Source organism: Lonchura striata, chromosome 14 (genome assembly GCF_050655825.1).
Source record: "Lonchura striata isolate lonStrDom1 chromosome 14, ASM5065582v1, whole genome shotgun sequence".
Classification (NCBI taxonomy): domain Eukaryota; kingdom Metazoa; phylum Chordata; class Aves; order Passeriformes; family Estrildidae; genus Lonchura; species Lonchura striata.
In genome coordinates this window covers 3,051,784-3,065,556 of record NC_140716.1, presented here as the reverse complement: position 1 = coordinate 3,065,556, position 13,773 = coordinate 3,051,784, and the positions used below count along the sequence as shown (strand labels likewise).

General features: G+C 42.0%; 1 protein-coding gene across 6 annotated transcripts in view; it reads left to right on the top strand.

Annotated features, from left to right (window-relative positions):
• The window catches only part of USP22 (ubiquitin specific peptidase 22), an 88,232-nt gene extending 75,511 nt beyond the window's left edge, over positions 1-12,721 (top strand). For all 6 annotated transcript variants that reach the window (XM_021549780.4, XM_021549797.4, XM_085592130.1 and 3 more), the window contains 7 exons: positions 1,066-1,171; positions 2,989-3,147; positions 5,150-5,276; positions 6,612-6,703; positions 8,131-8,193; positions 10,028-10,177; positions 12,111-12,721. In XM_021549780.4, coding sequence (XP_021405455.1) covers positions 1,066-1,171; positions 2,989-3,147; positions 5,150-5,276; positions 6,612-6,703; positions 8,131-8,193; positions 10,028-10,177; positions 12,111-12,153 — 740 coding nt within the window. In that variant the 3' untranslated portion in view covers positions 12,154-12,721. The remainder of the gene's footprint in view (positions 1-1,065; positions 1,172-2,988; positions 3,148-5,149; positions 5,277-6,611; positions 6,704-8,130; positions 8,194-10,027; positions 10,178-12,110) is intronic.
• The last annotated feature ends 1,052 nt before the right edge of the window (positions 12,722-13,773 follow it).

Sequence of the window (13,773 nt, the reverse complement as noted above, 5' to 3'; positions counted from 1 at the left end):
CACTTCTTCAGGTGGTTTTTTTTGGACATTCTTGAGTAGAAAATAATCGGTTTTGAGAAGTAGCAGAGATTTGAGGACTGTTTCAGTATTTCAATCTTAGCATTTCAGTTTCAGAAATCAAATACTTCCCAGTAAGTTAAATACACTGGGACACCTGTCCAAATGTAGTTCTGTTGTAGCAGTTGCTGTTGAAGGAGATGGAAGAACATCCTGAGATGTATTTTAAGCAACAATTAGCTGGTGCTGTGTAGTAGTTGGTGTGTGCATCTCTAATTGCAAAGCAAGCCCAGTTGCATGTGTCCTACCCAAGGAAAAGAAGCAGTGGGCAGTCTGGAAATGCAAGGAAAAGGGTGTCATTCCTGCCTCACCTTGGGGAATGGAGGGACAGGGCTTTGAAGCTGAGAACTGTGTGCACAAGTGTTTGGTTATTTAATATTCTGGTTATTGTGAGAAAGTTGAGTTGGCTTCATCTCAGCACTCAGGTCCTAAAAATGACACTTTACTCCTGGGATCTGCAGTGACTGTGTGATGCCTGAAAGATGGGAATGTGTTCACTGTGCCTCTGGGGAAGCTGGAGGAGGACACAGCATTACCTCCTCACTTCAGATAAGGACATCCTTCATTTTCCCACTGATGAAAACCTGCATGGAAGGTGCACATTGATGGAGGCAGTGGGGTGGGGGTGAATGGCTCTTAATAAATTCTCTCCCCTTGCAGAAGCTGACTGGAATAGAAGTAAAAAGTAGCATTTGCTGTTGTGAAGTTTAAATAATGATTTAATGAACCACCTTGGCAACTGCTCAAGGGTGTAGCTGAGAACTACTATGGTTTAAAGCTTCACTTCTACATATAGTCACCTTTTGGTTATCTTCTATATTTTTCAAGGAATTCCTATCTTGTTTCCTTGTTTTATTCAATGCACAACTTCTGCAGGGTTCTGTATTATCCTTGCGCACTTGCAGTATAAGTTTGAGTTAGAAAGAGTTACTGGAGACACAGTCCAAGACAAACCACTGTTCCCTGAGAGGATTTTTGACTTCTGAGCTTGTGTTTGCATTCCTGCAGGTGATGATAATGGGAAGAAGGCCAACAACCCCAACCACTGTAACTGCATCATAGACCAAATCTTCACAGGTGGACTGCAGTCGGATGTTACCTGTCAAGTCTGCCAGTAAGTCACTTTTCCTGATCCTGGGCTCTGATTCAAAGCTGCACCCCCTCCAGTGCAGTGCACTGAGCCTTTCCTCTCTTGAGTACCAATAAATACTGGCAAAACTCCAGAAAGACAAGAACTGTGTTAGTGCAGCACCTTGAGGCACCAGCACAGATTTCCCAGAGAAGCTGTGGCTGCCCCATCCCTGGCAGTGTTCAGTGCCAGGCTGGATGGAGCTCTGAGCAGCCTGGTCTAGTGGAAAGTGTCCCTGCCCATGGCAAGGGCTGGAATGAGATGATGTTTAAGGTCTCTTCCAACCAAACCATCCTGGGATTCTCTAATTCTATAATTCAGTCAGCTAAATGCAATCAATTGTCACTTAACTGTCACATGTTAACACATACCTAAAAAGCTGCCTAGGAAGTACTGCAGGCTTATGCACACAAACCTTTTACTAGTCTGGAAAAGGTTGTTGTTTTCCAAGACCATAAAGAAAATACTTCCAAGATCTCTTTGAATTTCAGTATATATAATTGCAACTACCTTTGAGAAAATTCTGATATAGAACCACATTTTCCTTCAGTCAGGAGCCTCATGTATCATCAGGAGAGGTTTCAAAGAGGCTGATGCCTAATGTAATCTCAGGTACCAGAAAAAAGCCTTTACAAGAGTATGGAAAAATGTATTTATTGTCCTACTCTGTACTGGAACAAGTTGACTTCTCATTGGAGATGTTTGGTGTTGCCATAGTGCAGAAGTCAGAGTTCTTGTTTTTTGTTCTGCCTCACATTCTTGCTGTCCTGCTCATGGGCTGGGCTTGTTTGAATCTGCTTTTATTCTCAGTTTCCTGGAGGGATTTGCAAAAGATTTACTGTAAGGAAAACATAGGAAATTTTGTTCTTTGCCTGATAGAGACACAGAATCCTTATGTGATAATGCAAAGCTTGATTTCTTATGACACAATATTAACATTGATGAAACTTTGACAAAAGAAGTTTTCTTTTGAAATTGACAACTATGAAGCAGAGGGAAAAGGCAGAATATTGAAGGCTTAATGAGATTTCAGAGTGGAAACCACTGCTTTTAGGGGAAGAGAGAACTCAAAAAATAAGTGTAACAGGGCACTTAGACCCCTGAAGTTCTCTTAAAAATGTGGATGCTGGAAGAAAAGATTTGAGTCAATAGCAGTTAAAATTTTGAGCAGCTTTTTCCACAGTCTGTCTGTTGGCCTGTCTTCAGCTGTTTGTAGATAACTCTGATAGAGAGCACAAGCTACTGCTTGGTGCAGTTATTCTTTGGCCCCTCATATGCCAAAGGCTGTAGGAGATGCTGAGAGGAACTGCAAAACTGAATTCAGTGCACTGCTGGACAGCAAGACTATTTTTAAATCCTTCTCTTTTTTGAGGTAGCCTCAAGCACCATCTTCCATGTCTTGAGCAGGCAAGACCAGCTTGTATGCTAGTTGGATGGCACATAGCTGTTATCACAGATGTTAACTGGTTTATACTGGTCAGTAGTGCCTCTGTCCCAGAGCAGCTCTGCTTTGAGTCTCAGGGCTCCAGTGAGCGTGAGACTTTCTTAAATACTTTTATTTTGCATTTAATACATCACGTACATTTCCCCAAACATACAGCTTTTAAATGTGCAGGGAAGGGATCGATTGTGGGTGAACACTCTGGAGCAGCTCTGTTTTCTGTCATCTCTGAGTGCCCTCTAGGGGTGATGGAGATCCCAAAGCCCTTCAAATTAAGCACCTGGAGTGCACCCCAAAGTGAGAGAGACACTGTTCATTTGGCTTCCTTTAAAGGTGTGTGGAACCCTTCTCTTTCCCACAGTGGTGTTTCCACGACGATAGACCCCTTCTGGGACATCAGTTTGGATCTGCCAGGCTCCTCCACCCCCTTCTGGCCGCTGAGTCCGGGCAGCGATGGCAGCGTGGTCAATGGGGAAAGCCACGTGTCGGGCACCACCACCCTCACAGACTGCTTGAGAAGGTATGGCCTGCCACAGACACAGCTTGGGCTTGGAGAGAGGGAATTTGGCTTCATCTTCTTCTCCAGGTGGCTCTGAGCACTGGGTGCTTTCTCACAGCTCTGTTCCATACAGCATTTTACACGTATTTTTGTTGTTTCTCTATAAGAAAGGAAGAAGGCTCAGAGCAACAATAAGCACTCAAAGCCTTTTGCCACATGATGTAAGAAAACAAATTTTGCATTGGCTACTGCCAGACAATGGGGTTTTACATGATCAAAATCACTAAAGTCTGTCTCCTTTTTCTTCATTCTGGTGGCTGAGGAAGCACATTAAAAGAATTTACATTGCATTTGATATTTATCTAAATTCTAACACTAAGCAGGAATCAGATTTTGCTCTGAGCACAACTGAGAGTCAGCTACTGCCAGCTTAGTTGCAGGGATGCCATTAAGGATTAAAGGAATGGAGCTTTCAAAAAGAAAAATTCTGAGGCTGACAGGCATCTTGGAAACTGATACCTGGGGAGAAGGTTATGGCTTTGTGTACAGTTCACCTGGATCTTTCAGCAGATCTGAAAGTCATTCTCCTGTGGCAAATGCAGATATTTGCCTAAGAAAGAGGTTACCTGGAGCTTGATGCTGTTAAGATCAATAATTTTAAGGAAATGAGGGAATTAGTACACATGAAAAATTGCTGATGCAGAAAGACATCAAGAGGCAAAACCAATTGAATTTTGGTAATTTTCTTCAACATAGAGATTAGTAGAAGCAAAGTTGATGATAGGGAAGGAAAAACATCCAGGTTCAAAGATACTTCCGGAAAGTATGGATTTTGGAAAGAAGTTGAACTCTAATAGATAAAGAGGATGGATCTATGTTTTTATCCAAAAGTTAGCAAGAAAAAAAGTGTGTAACTGCATGTCAGTGTGGCCATGCAGCTGAAATTACCCTGAAGAAGGAAGCATTGAGCAGGATTGTGACACAAAAATGGAAAAATATGAACATTCCAAACAACTATCAGAGCAAGTTTATAAGCCTTTTTAGAGACTTATGGATAAACAAATACAAAGCATAAGAAAGAAAAAACAGAGAATGATGACACATAGGCCAGGTAAAGGAAATCTTGTTAATTAATCAGGAAGCTGTGATGTCATTTAATGCTGGAGGCTGCTTTGGCCATAGTTAGAGTGAGGGTGAGGGACAAACTGACACCATGTTGCACTCACATTCTTCATTTAATGAAGAAATTTAAAGTTTTTAACTATATTTTTGAAATATTTCACCTCAAAAATCCTAGTTACAAGGCAGCCTCTGGGGAAAATGTTGATTTTCCTTTTGAAAATCTAAACTTGGAGGAAAGGACTCAGAAAGGAAAGTCCATGGTCCTGGCCTTTCTATGCTGAGTTTCTGGAAAAGAGAGACTTTGCTTTATTTTGTAGTATGAACATTGAGGTAGTCCATTTTCTGTGAGCTCTTCCCTGTTCCCTAATGGTTTCTTCCCATGGCTCCTTTGAGCAGTTCTGTCTGAAAATTTTGAAAGAGATTTTTGTCAACAAAGGTTTTTTAGAAGGGTATCTGTATTTTGAAAAGAACTTTGTGTTTACAGGCCTTTCTATCTCAGAGCTTTGATCCCAGCCCTGGAGGGCTACAAGGTAGAATAGTGTGTTGCAGAAGAGTGTCTTCCATATCAATGTTTCTGGGTTTGAAAACCAAAGATCTTTCTTTGCTTTCTGTATGAAAATGAGCTGCTCTGCTGTAGGAGATGAACTGACACTGAGCTCCTTTCTCAGCCACTGATTCACTTCAGTGCAAGTTAGAGCCATGATCCATGTCACATTTGGATATCTGAGCCTTAGCACTTCACATTATTATGGTTTGATTGTAGGTATTTCCAAAATTATTTAAAACCCACTGACTCTTGTCTGTTGTGGTGCCAGTGACCCACAAGTAAAAGCGTTTCCAGCACATGTCAAAAACCATCTGATTGTTTCGTGCATTCCTTTCCTTTTCAATATTTTTTTAGGTTTACAAGGCCAGAACATCTAGGAAGCAGTGCCAAAATCAAATGTAGTGGTTGCCATAGCTACCAAGAATCTACCAAACAACTCACTATGAAGAAGTTACCCATTGTGGCCTGTTTTCATCTCAAAGTAAGTTCACGGGGGGCCAGCAGAGCAGAGGATGTGATTTCCTCTCTGACAGGATGAGCTGAATTCTGGGACATGTCTTCTGGCTTTCACTGACTAAACTTTTATGATATAAATTAATATAAAGAACATCTTGCCTCGCCCAGCTAGATTTTCTGTTAAGATTGTGTTACATTATCTCTGATGTAGCTTTGCAGTGTGTCTGGGGGAACTTAACCAGCTTGAATCTAGAGACAGAATGGAAGGCTGGTCCAAAACCTGAACCAGCACAGAAACCAATCTCCAGTTACACGCCCTCATCCTACATGGTACAATTTTTACACTTGCACTGAAAGTTTGCCACTGTATTGAAGGAAAAGCATGGAAAAGTTCTGAGGGAAGTCAAGGTGAATGTGCTCCACTCCTTTCCTATACTTAGTTCAGTATTTGTGTAATTCAAAATGACTGAAGACCTTTTGGAAAATAAATTATTTTCCCTAAGTGATTGTGTTGTCCTGTCTATGCAAAATGCAAATTTCATTTTGTGTATTAATGCAAAAGAGAAACACAAAAGATAAGAATTACAGAAATCTCAGCTTTTCACATCTGGATCTGTTGCTAGGGACTTGTAACAGCATCACAATTGGAAAATAATTAACTTGAAGTGTAAATAGAGAAGAATTTCTGAGAAATGGAGAGGGAAGCTGCCTCTAAATAGAAACTCATTCATCTCTTTCTGGTATTTGTTCCTGTTCCAATTTAATGTTCAGTGAAGGAGATGAGGAGAGGGTGGTGGGTATTGCAGGCCTCTTTTGGCTGAGGGACAAGGTTTTTTTTGTTAGCATACTCAATTTTTTGCCTTAATTTGAATGGGTATTCCTGTGTAGGTTTGACTCCTGTCACTTGAGATGATTGGATGGGTGGATTCAGAGTGTGACTCCGAAGGCAAACTCTGTTATCACCAGTTCTGTGAGCCAGGGTAGGCAGCAGCCATGGGTTTGAATAGCCCTGGTGCAAATGAGCACTGCTTTGGGTAAAGGCTCTGTGTGTTCTCCTTATTTAATATATTTTTTCTTTGATATCACGTGGGAATAGGTTTGTATGCATAGATAACAAGGTAAATAAGCTAATTAATACTGTGTTAACATTGAGCCCACAAATGGTGGTTTATTTTCCTGCTAGAAATATGCTGTTATTTATATGGACATTCCCATAGAGCTGGTAGGAAAAATCTGGGGCTTTCCCTGCATAGTGACTGCTAATGTGCTTTCATGTTACTGTTTTTAAGCTTAGTACATTTATAAAAACCATAAAATTTACCCTTTGTCTAAAGAAGAAACCTCTTGCCTTTGCCTGCAGCGGTTTGAACACTCAGCCAAACTGAGGCGGAAGATCACTACGTATGTCTCGTTTCCACTGGAGCTGGACATGACACCTTTCATGGCTTCCAGGTGGGCTCCAAGTCCAAAACCCCTCACAGAGCTGGCCTGAACTGGTTCCCACTTCACACACGTGCAGCATAAAACAAGGAGCATACGTGAGGGTACAGAACAGTGTCTGTGGTGGTACTTCTGCCATGAGCTGCTCTGTGGAAGCTGTGGCTTGTCTAAACCCATTTTTAGATTAACTGTTCAGTTTCATGTGCCTGAAAAGGATTTATATTTACACATTGTGGTGGGATTCTTTAATTAATGTGTGTTATGTTTCTGGTCGCCTGTTAAATTTATAGACCCAGATCCATCCTGCCTTCAGATCCCTGCTTTGGTCCTATCCCCTCAGTGCCCACCCACCTGCCATCCTGTGCAGTTGGCCAACCTAATCCCCAGCCAGTATTCCTGAAGTTATAAAAATCCTTCCTTTTTATTCCTGTGCATAGGCAAATCTGGGGGTTTTTGTTTAGTACCTTCAACTTCTGTTTAGAGAATGCTGCAAAAAGCAAAAGCATAGCCCAGATTAAAATAGAAACAGCAAGACTTCTCCCACCTCCCAGGTTTGTGGAAGACGTGGCATTTATATAAATGCACCTTTATGAAAGGAATTTAATCAGCTTAATTAAAAAGTATTTGTCAAACATTCATGCAAATATGCAAGAGGATATTCAGATTTCATTTATATCTGAAGCAGTGCAGAAAGCCCCAAACCATGGTATCTCTTAACAGAGAGACTCTATTTGATGCTGAAATTTTACTTACAATTTCAAGCTTTGCCTGCACTCCTTATTTCCCAGGAAAAAAAGTAGATGCTTCTACCAAGAGAGAAAGGAGAGCCCTGCAGCTCTGTTAAATACCGTTATATTAAGGATATATGGTTTATTCCAATATATTCTTGAGACTTCCTTGTTCATCTATGGTGAATTCTCCCTGGATAGAACAGACTGCTGATTAAAGGTACCCAGCATAATGGAATAGAGATGGGATAATCAGCAGGCATAACTCAGCAGTCTGAATTTCACCAGCTAGGAAATCAGCAGCATAATCCTATTGCTGCTGTCAAAACACAAAATGAATTTAGGAGTCAGAGTCAAGATGATCGACCCATTACAATATAAAGGATTGATGTAATTAGATAATCTCCCAGGTTTCAAATACAAATATTTTCTTAACCTGTTCTTAAGCTTTTTGGATAAAACATTTGACATAAACAGATGTGTATTTGCAGCACCAAAGCCTTGACCAGGAGGAGAAATGGTGTTTGTGATGTAGCACTGCTGTGAGAGCAAATAAAGCATCTTTAGCATCCTAATCAGCCCTTTTTGCTGCTCAGCTGGAATAAGGACCTGGATTCAGAAAACAGGCTGTGTGTCATGTCACAGCAATTTCCTGGGTTTGGGAAGCCACTGCTTTAAGTGACTGGATTTTTGTGTGTGTGTGTGTTGCAGTAAAGAGAGCAGAATGAACGGGCAGTACCAGCAGCCGACGGATAGTCTAAACAATGATAATAAGTAAGTGGTACATTCCATGACTCCTATTGTGAAAGGTAGTTGCCTTCTAGAAGGAGATAGTGTTGCTTTATATCCTGCAGTGCCAGTGCATTACCATATCTGACAGCACAGTAACTCTGGAATGTTGCAAAATAAATCTTCGCTCACTGCAGTTCCTGCCCTTCCGTGGGGCTGTGGCAGCTGTTCCAGAGCTGAGGGTGATACCCTCAAATGGTCTCTGGGCAAAATGAAATGCTGTGGTCACAATGTTCATTACAAGGGATGGGTGTTTCCTTAAATATTCCTCTTCCTATTGCAATGGCAAAGGGAGTTCCAGAGGACCAAAGAAAATTAATAGAATGCTGACACTCAAAGTCAGGAACAGATGATCCCAGTAATCCTGGGGTCTATTGGGCAGGTATTGATTCCAGTCAGAATAAATGATGGACTGGTGTGGGACTTGCTCAAGAATGTAAAGGGGGTGTTGGAAACCAGTATCCATTGCTTTATGGGAATAGAAATGGTCACACAAACCTTACCTCTTCAGTTAAATAAGGTCACAAGTTTCATTGCTGCTGTTGTGTATTTAAATTCAAGGCACTTGGTTTGCCACTAAAAGTTTCAGTAAGAAACTGGAACCACACAAAGATGTAAAACCAAACTCAGCAGGTCTTAGTGCAGGTGTCACCAGGCAGGTACCAGGCAGGTGTTCTGCAGTGCTAGAAAAGGTCTGAAGGTAACACAGCTGATCACTTTTGAGGTTTGCACATGCCTTAACTGGGAGAAATTGTTAAAAATTAAGCAGATTTAGGTAATGAGAGCAAAGGTGCCTGGATTCCTCAGGGATCTGGGTGCCAGGGAACAGCTGGGGCAAAGTCAGAAGGCTCCAGCTGGGACTGGAGTGTGCTGTCCATCCTAGCTGGATCAAGGACTCCCCTACAGACAGTGGCTCTGTAGGCAGTCAGTGAATAGCTGCCTTGTTGTGGCACCACTGTGTCAAAAGAGTTCTGTGAATTTTCAACTTGAGTAGGACAATATCAAGTGAGATTAGAGAGATTATTTTACCATTATGTAGCTGTGCTTGTGTCACACACAAAGTGTGAGGGCAGCATTTTATGAAAGAGTTAAAGAGAGTTTAAAGAGAGTGGAAAATGCTTGAAAAAGAGCCACTAGTGTATTTAAGACTGGAAATAAAATCTTACCTTAGAACAAAAGAGCCAAAGACTTCAGTCTTGCACTTCAAAAAAAAAAAAAAAAAAAGGAAAAAGAAAAAGAAAACAAGAGCAACTTGCTGATCAGTATCTTTTTTAGAACAGAGGTGGGCCTGCAAGTTTTCAGGCAAGTGCACAGCAGCATCTGAGAGCTGGAAGTTGAGTATGAATATATTCAGTATTTCAAAATAAGTACAGGCTTTGCAGATTAAGGACAGTTAAATCAATTCAGCAGTTTATCATCGGAAATATCTAAGATTACCTCCTTCCCCATACCTCAAATGCATGTTTTCTGGTTCACTAGAATAAATCAAGGAAGTAGAAGATCAGACTGGATAATCAGTGGTCCTCTTCAGGAATGCACCAATATTGATCTATTTTAGAAGCAAATTTGGTAGCCAGTATTGGTAAAGCTAACAGTGATCACCAGACTGGAGAGCTGCAGAAATAGAAAGGAAAAGAAATATTTTTTCCCCTGGGCAAGGCCACCCTCTTCCCCGCTAGTGTTAAACTGGTGTTTTACTGATGGAACAGATCCTTTAGCATTGCTATGTGTGCTTATGAACCGAAGTTTCTGCCTGTCTGAAATGCCTGTTGCTTTCCCCCTTTTGAAGCACATATTCATGGTGTGTTTTCTGTCCCAGGTATTCCTTGTTTGCAGTAGTTAATCACCAGGGAACCTTGGAGAGTGGGCACTATACCAGCTTCATCCGGCAGCACAAGGACCAGTGGTTCAAGTGTGATGATGCCATTATCACCAAGGCAAGCATTAAGGATGTGCTAGACAGTGAAGGGTAAGTGGTCCCCTGGGAAGGGGAAAGGAAGGCAAACTTTGACCTTTTTTGGGTTTTTCTTACTTTAAAAAACCCCTTTTAATCATAGAGAAGGATAATTTCTCTCTTGAATATCCCCTGTAATGCACAGTGCTTCAGCATGGAGACTGCACAGTCACATTTACCCATAATTGCTTTATAACCCTGGATTTGCTGAAGAGAAGGGAAGGACAAGGGACATCAGGTGACTGCAATGTCTGGAACTGGTGCTCATGTCCAAACTGCTGCTAATGGAATGGATTCTGAAAACCAAAGTGATGTGATCCCCCAGTGCAGGAGCAGTGTTTATCTCTGTGACACAATCCAGTCTGTGCCTGCAGAACCTTTGGATTATGATGAGTGTAAAAGATTTGAAGAAAAGCCATTAAGGAAGTGCTGTGCCCTAGAATAGCAAGGCTCTATGGGAGACAGGTAGAGAACATGAGCTGTTTCTTAGCTCATGGCTTTAAATTAATCTCAGATTGACATTATGGCTTCTGATATTTATATTATACAAGCTTTGGGAGGACAGAGCAGTATTTTTCAAGGGAAGCACTGTATGTTCCTCATTTGAGGGAGACACTGGGAACTGGTTTATGTTCCAAGAAAAAAGCAACTTAAAATCTGAAGTCTTCATTTTGCATTTTCAACTATGGACTTGGTACTGCAGAGATAAGTCTTTACCATTCTTGTTTTAATTATTCATGACATGTTTAAGGATTGCTGCAGGCACAATGTTCAGGTTGTAATTTTTAAAATTTTCCCGTTTTTCCTTTTTTTAAACTTCAATCGGGAAGTAAAAACAGAAATCTATTATAGCTGAATTTTAGTGTTAAATGACTTGACAGGGAACTTCTGCTTTGAGGTGAGCAGAGGAATGATTTTGTTGTAATTCAGTAACACATGCCTGGTGCTCAGGTGGGGTTATGCCCATGGAAGAACCTGCCAGAGGCAAGGAGGAGAGGATGTACAGCACAACTATTGCCCATAAAGGCTGGTTTGAGCTTTGATGCATTTCCCTGGTTCAGATAAAGGCTGACACGGTAGCTCCGTGTCGTGTGAAGGAATCCATAGGGCTTGGATGGAATTATAAAAGTTGGAATGTCTCAGAAGTGCTCTGAGGACTCCCAAGTGGCTGTGTCAGAGTGGTTAAGGGTTGTGTGGAGATCAGTCCCCTTGTTCTGTGTGACTGCTGAGGGGCTGGGCTCCCTTCTGTACCAGTACACACACAGCAATCAGGGTCAGGAACAACTTCATCCTTCAAAACACCAGATTTGAGTGCAGACTGACACATCAGATATTTGACTGGGACATGGTCGTTCACCCACATGGCTGCATCTTCATTTTACTTCTGTCCCAGCAAATGGGAGGCAGTTTGCAGTAATCCTGGTCTGATGTCTGGTAGTGTGACTCTAAAGCAACAGCTGTCTCTTAAAGCACATTTATTTTGTGTCATGTTAGTGTTTAATGGTTGCTGCCTGTCTGAGCACCAACAGAATCCAATCTTCCAGAGTTTTCAGGTCCTGAGTAGATTTTATAAGGTTTGACTCCTTCATAGAATCATGGAATGGCCTGGCTAAGAAAAGACCTTAAATCTCATCTCACTCCAGCCCCCTGCTATGGGCAGGGACACCTTTCACTATCCCAGGTTGCTCCAAGCCCTGTCCCTGGCCTTGAACACTTCCAGGGATGGGGATCCCATGGGGTTTCTCTTTGATGTACAGCTGTTCAGTTCCTGAGTGGGTGGTAAAATTGTCAGCTGGCTTCCCTCCTTCTCATCCCTGCTTAGTGTCCCTGGAATCTCCTCAAATTAAAAAGAAAACCAAAATTAACAGCCCTCATGTGTTATGGTTGCATCAATGGAAACTCACCTGCTTTGCTACACAGCTGACACTGTCCCTCTGCTCTCTTCCAGATATTTGCTGTTCTATCACAAACAGTTCCTGGAGTATGAATAGCCTTATCCAGCAGCTTGTCAGATGTAAACAAGGAAGAAACAACACAAGCCTTCTGAATCGACACACAAACCTACCTGAAAAGAAAAGACCCATTACAAACCAACTCGCACTGAGCTGTAACAGGACCTACTTGACACTGACTCACAGCCTGGAGAGTGAGAAATGAACAATGTCCGACGTGTGTGCAGTCCCACGAGCACAGAAAGGGGGAAAAGAGGCTGCAGTCAGTCACTTAACAGAGGAAATATGAAATGAAAGGAATGCTCTGGGTGGGGGAAATGGGAGCAGAGGAGTCCGGGCACTGGTACATCTCCTGTGTTCCTCCAAAATGTGTGTGGGAAGGCAAAGGATTCTACCCTCATCTCCATAAAGCATCTTCTCCATTTGGTGCTTCAGCTCCAACGACCAATCATATAACAGTTAAAATTAAAAATCCAAACCCATTTTTTTATGCATATGGGTCTGAAAGCAGTAGAGTGGAGGAGGAGGGGATGAGACAACTAAAGGACTTTGCAAGTATCTTTTTATTTGTGAATTTTAGTTATTAAATAAATACAGTATGAAACTATTAGGCTCTTTTTTTTCCAACAACCATAAAAGAAATCCTGGATTGTGGAACTGAAGCTGCAGTACTCAGACAGGTTTTCAAGCATGCCTGCTTGCACAGGTAATGTTCAATGCCATCGGACTGCTCATCCAAAAGCATCAGCACAGATTCTGTTGTTTGAGCCCTTTTTTGTTTTGTTTTCTATAAATAGCTATTTTCTTAATTTTTTTCCTTTTATTCCTTTTTTTCACGAGAATGAAATTCATAAATGCAACCATCAGTAAAAATGAATGAATTGGTGTGTTTATACTGTAAGAGTGGTCTTGGTTCTTTTTGGTTTTGTTTTGTTGTTTTTTTTTTTTAATCTTGTGAATAAGTTTGAATTTCTCAAAAGCGCTTATTTTGTTGTTGCTGGTTTTGGTTTGTTTTTTTTTTTTCCTCCTGCTGCTTTCCAAAGGTGGATTTATATATATCTGACACTTGAGAGAACCTCAGTGGTGAAAAATGTACCATCTGTTGGGAATGGTCTCTGCCGGGGCAGCTTTGAGCGATGGATCTGCTGCTATTGAGCCCTTCTGCAGTGCTCTAAGTAAACAACACATTTTCCTGGTATGTGCTAGGCTGGTATTGGTTCCTTGTATCCTCCCACATGGATTAACTCTTCACACGCTCTTCTCCTCCTGCAGTGGCACAGCCTGTGTGTCGGTGCTCTCAGCTCGCAGCTCTGGGGCCTTTCCTCCCCTTCCATCGAGGTTCCAGCAGGAGCTGCTCGTGCTGGATCTTGCTCTCAGGAGCTTGGGCTTGGGCGTGGAATTGCAGCCTGGGAGAGGAAGCTTTCAGAACAGAGCTGGAAGAGCAGAACCAGCTTTGTTCTCCCGTGTGGAGAAGGTGAAGTGTCGGCTTTGCACTGTGTAAATTGGTGTCACACCGAAAGTCACAGAATGGTTTGGGTTGGACTTTCAGGATCATCTTGTTCCAGCCCCTGCCATGGGCAGGGACACCTTCCACTATCCCAGGTTGCTCCAAGCCCCGTCCAGCCTGGCCTTGGACACTTCCAGGGATCCAGAGAAGCC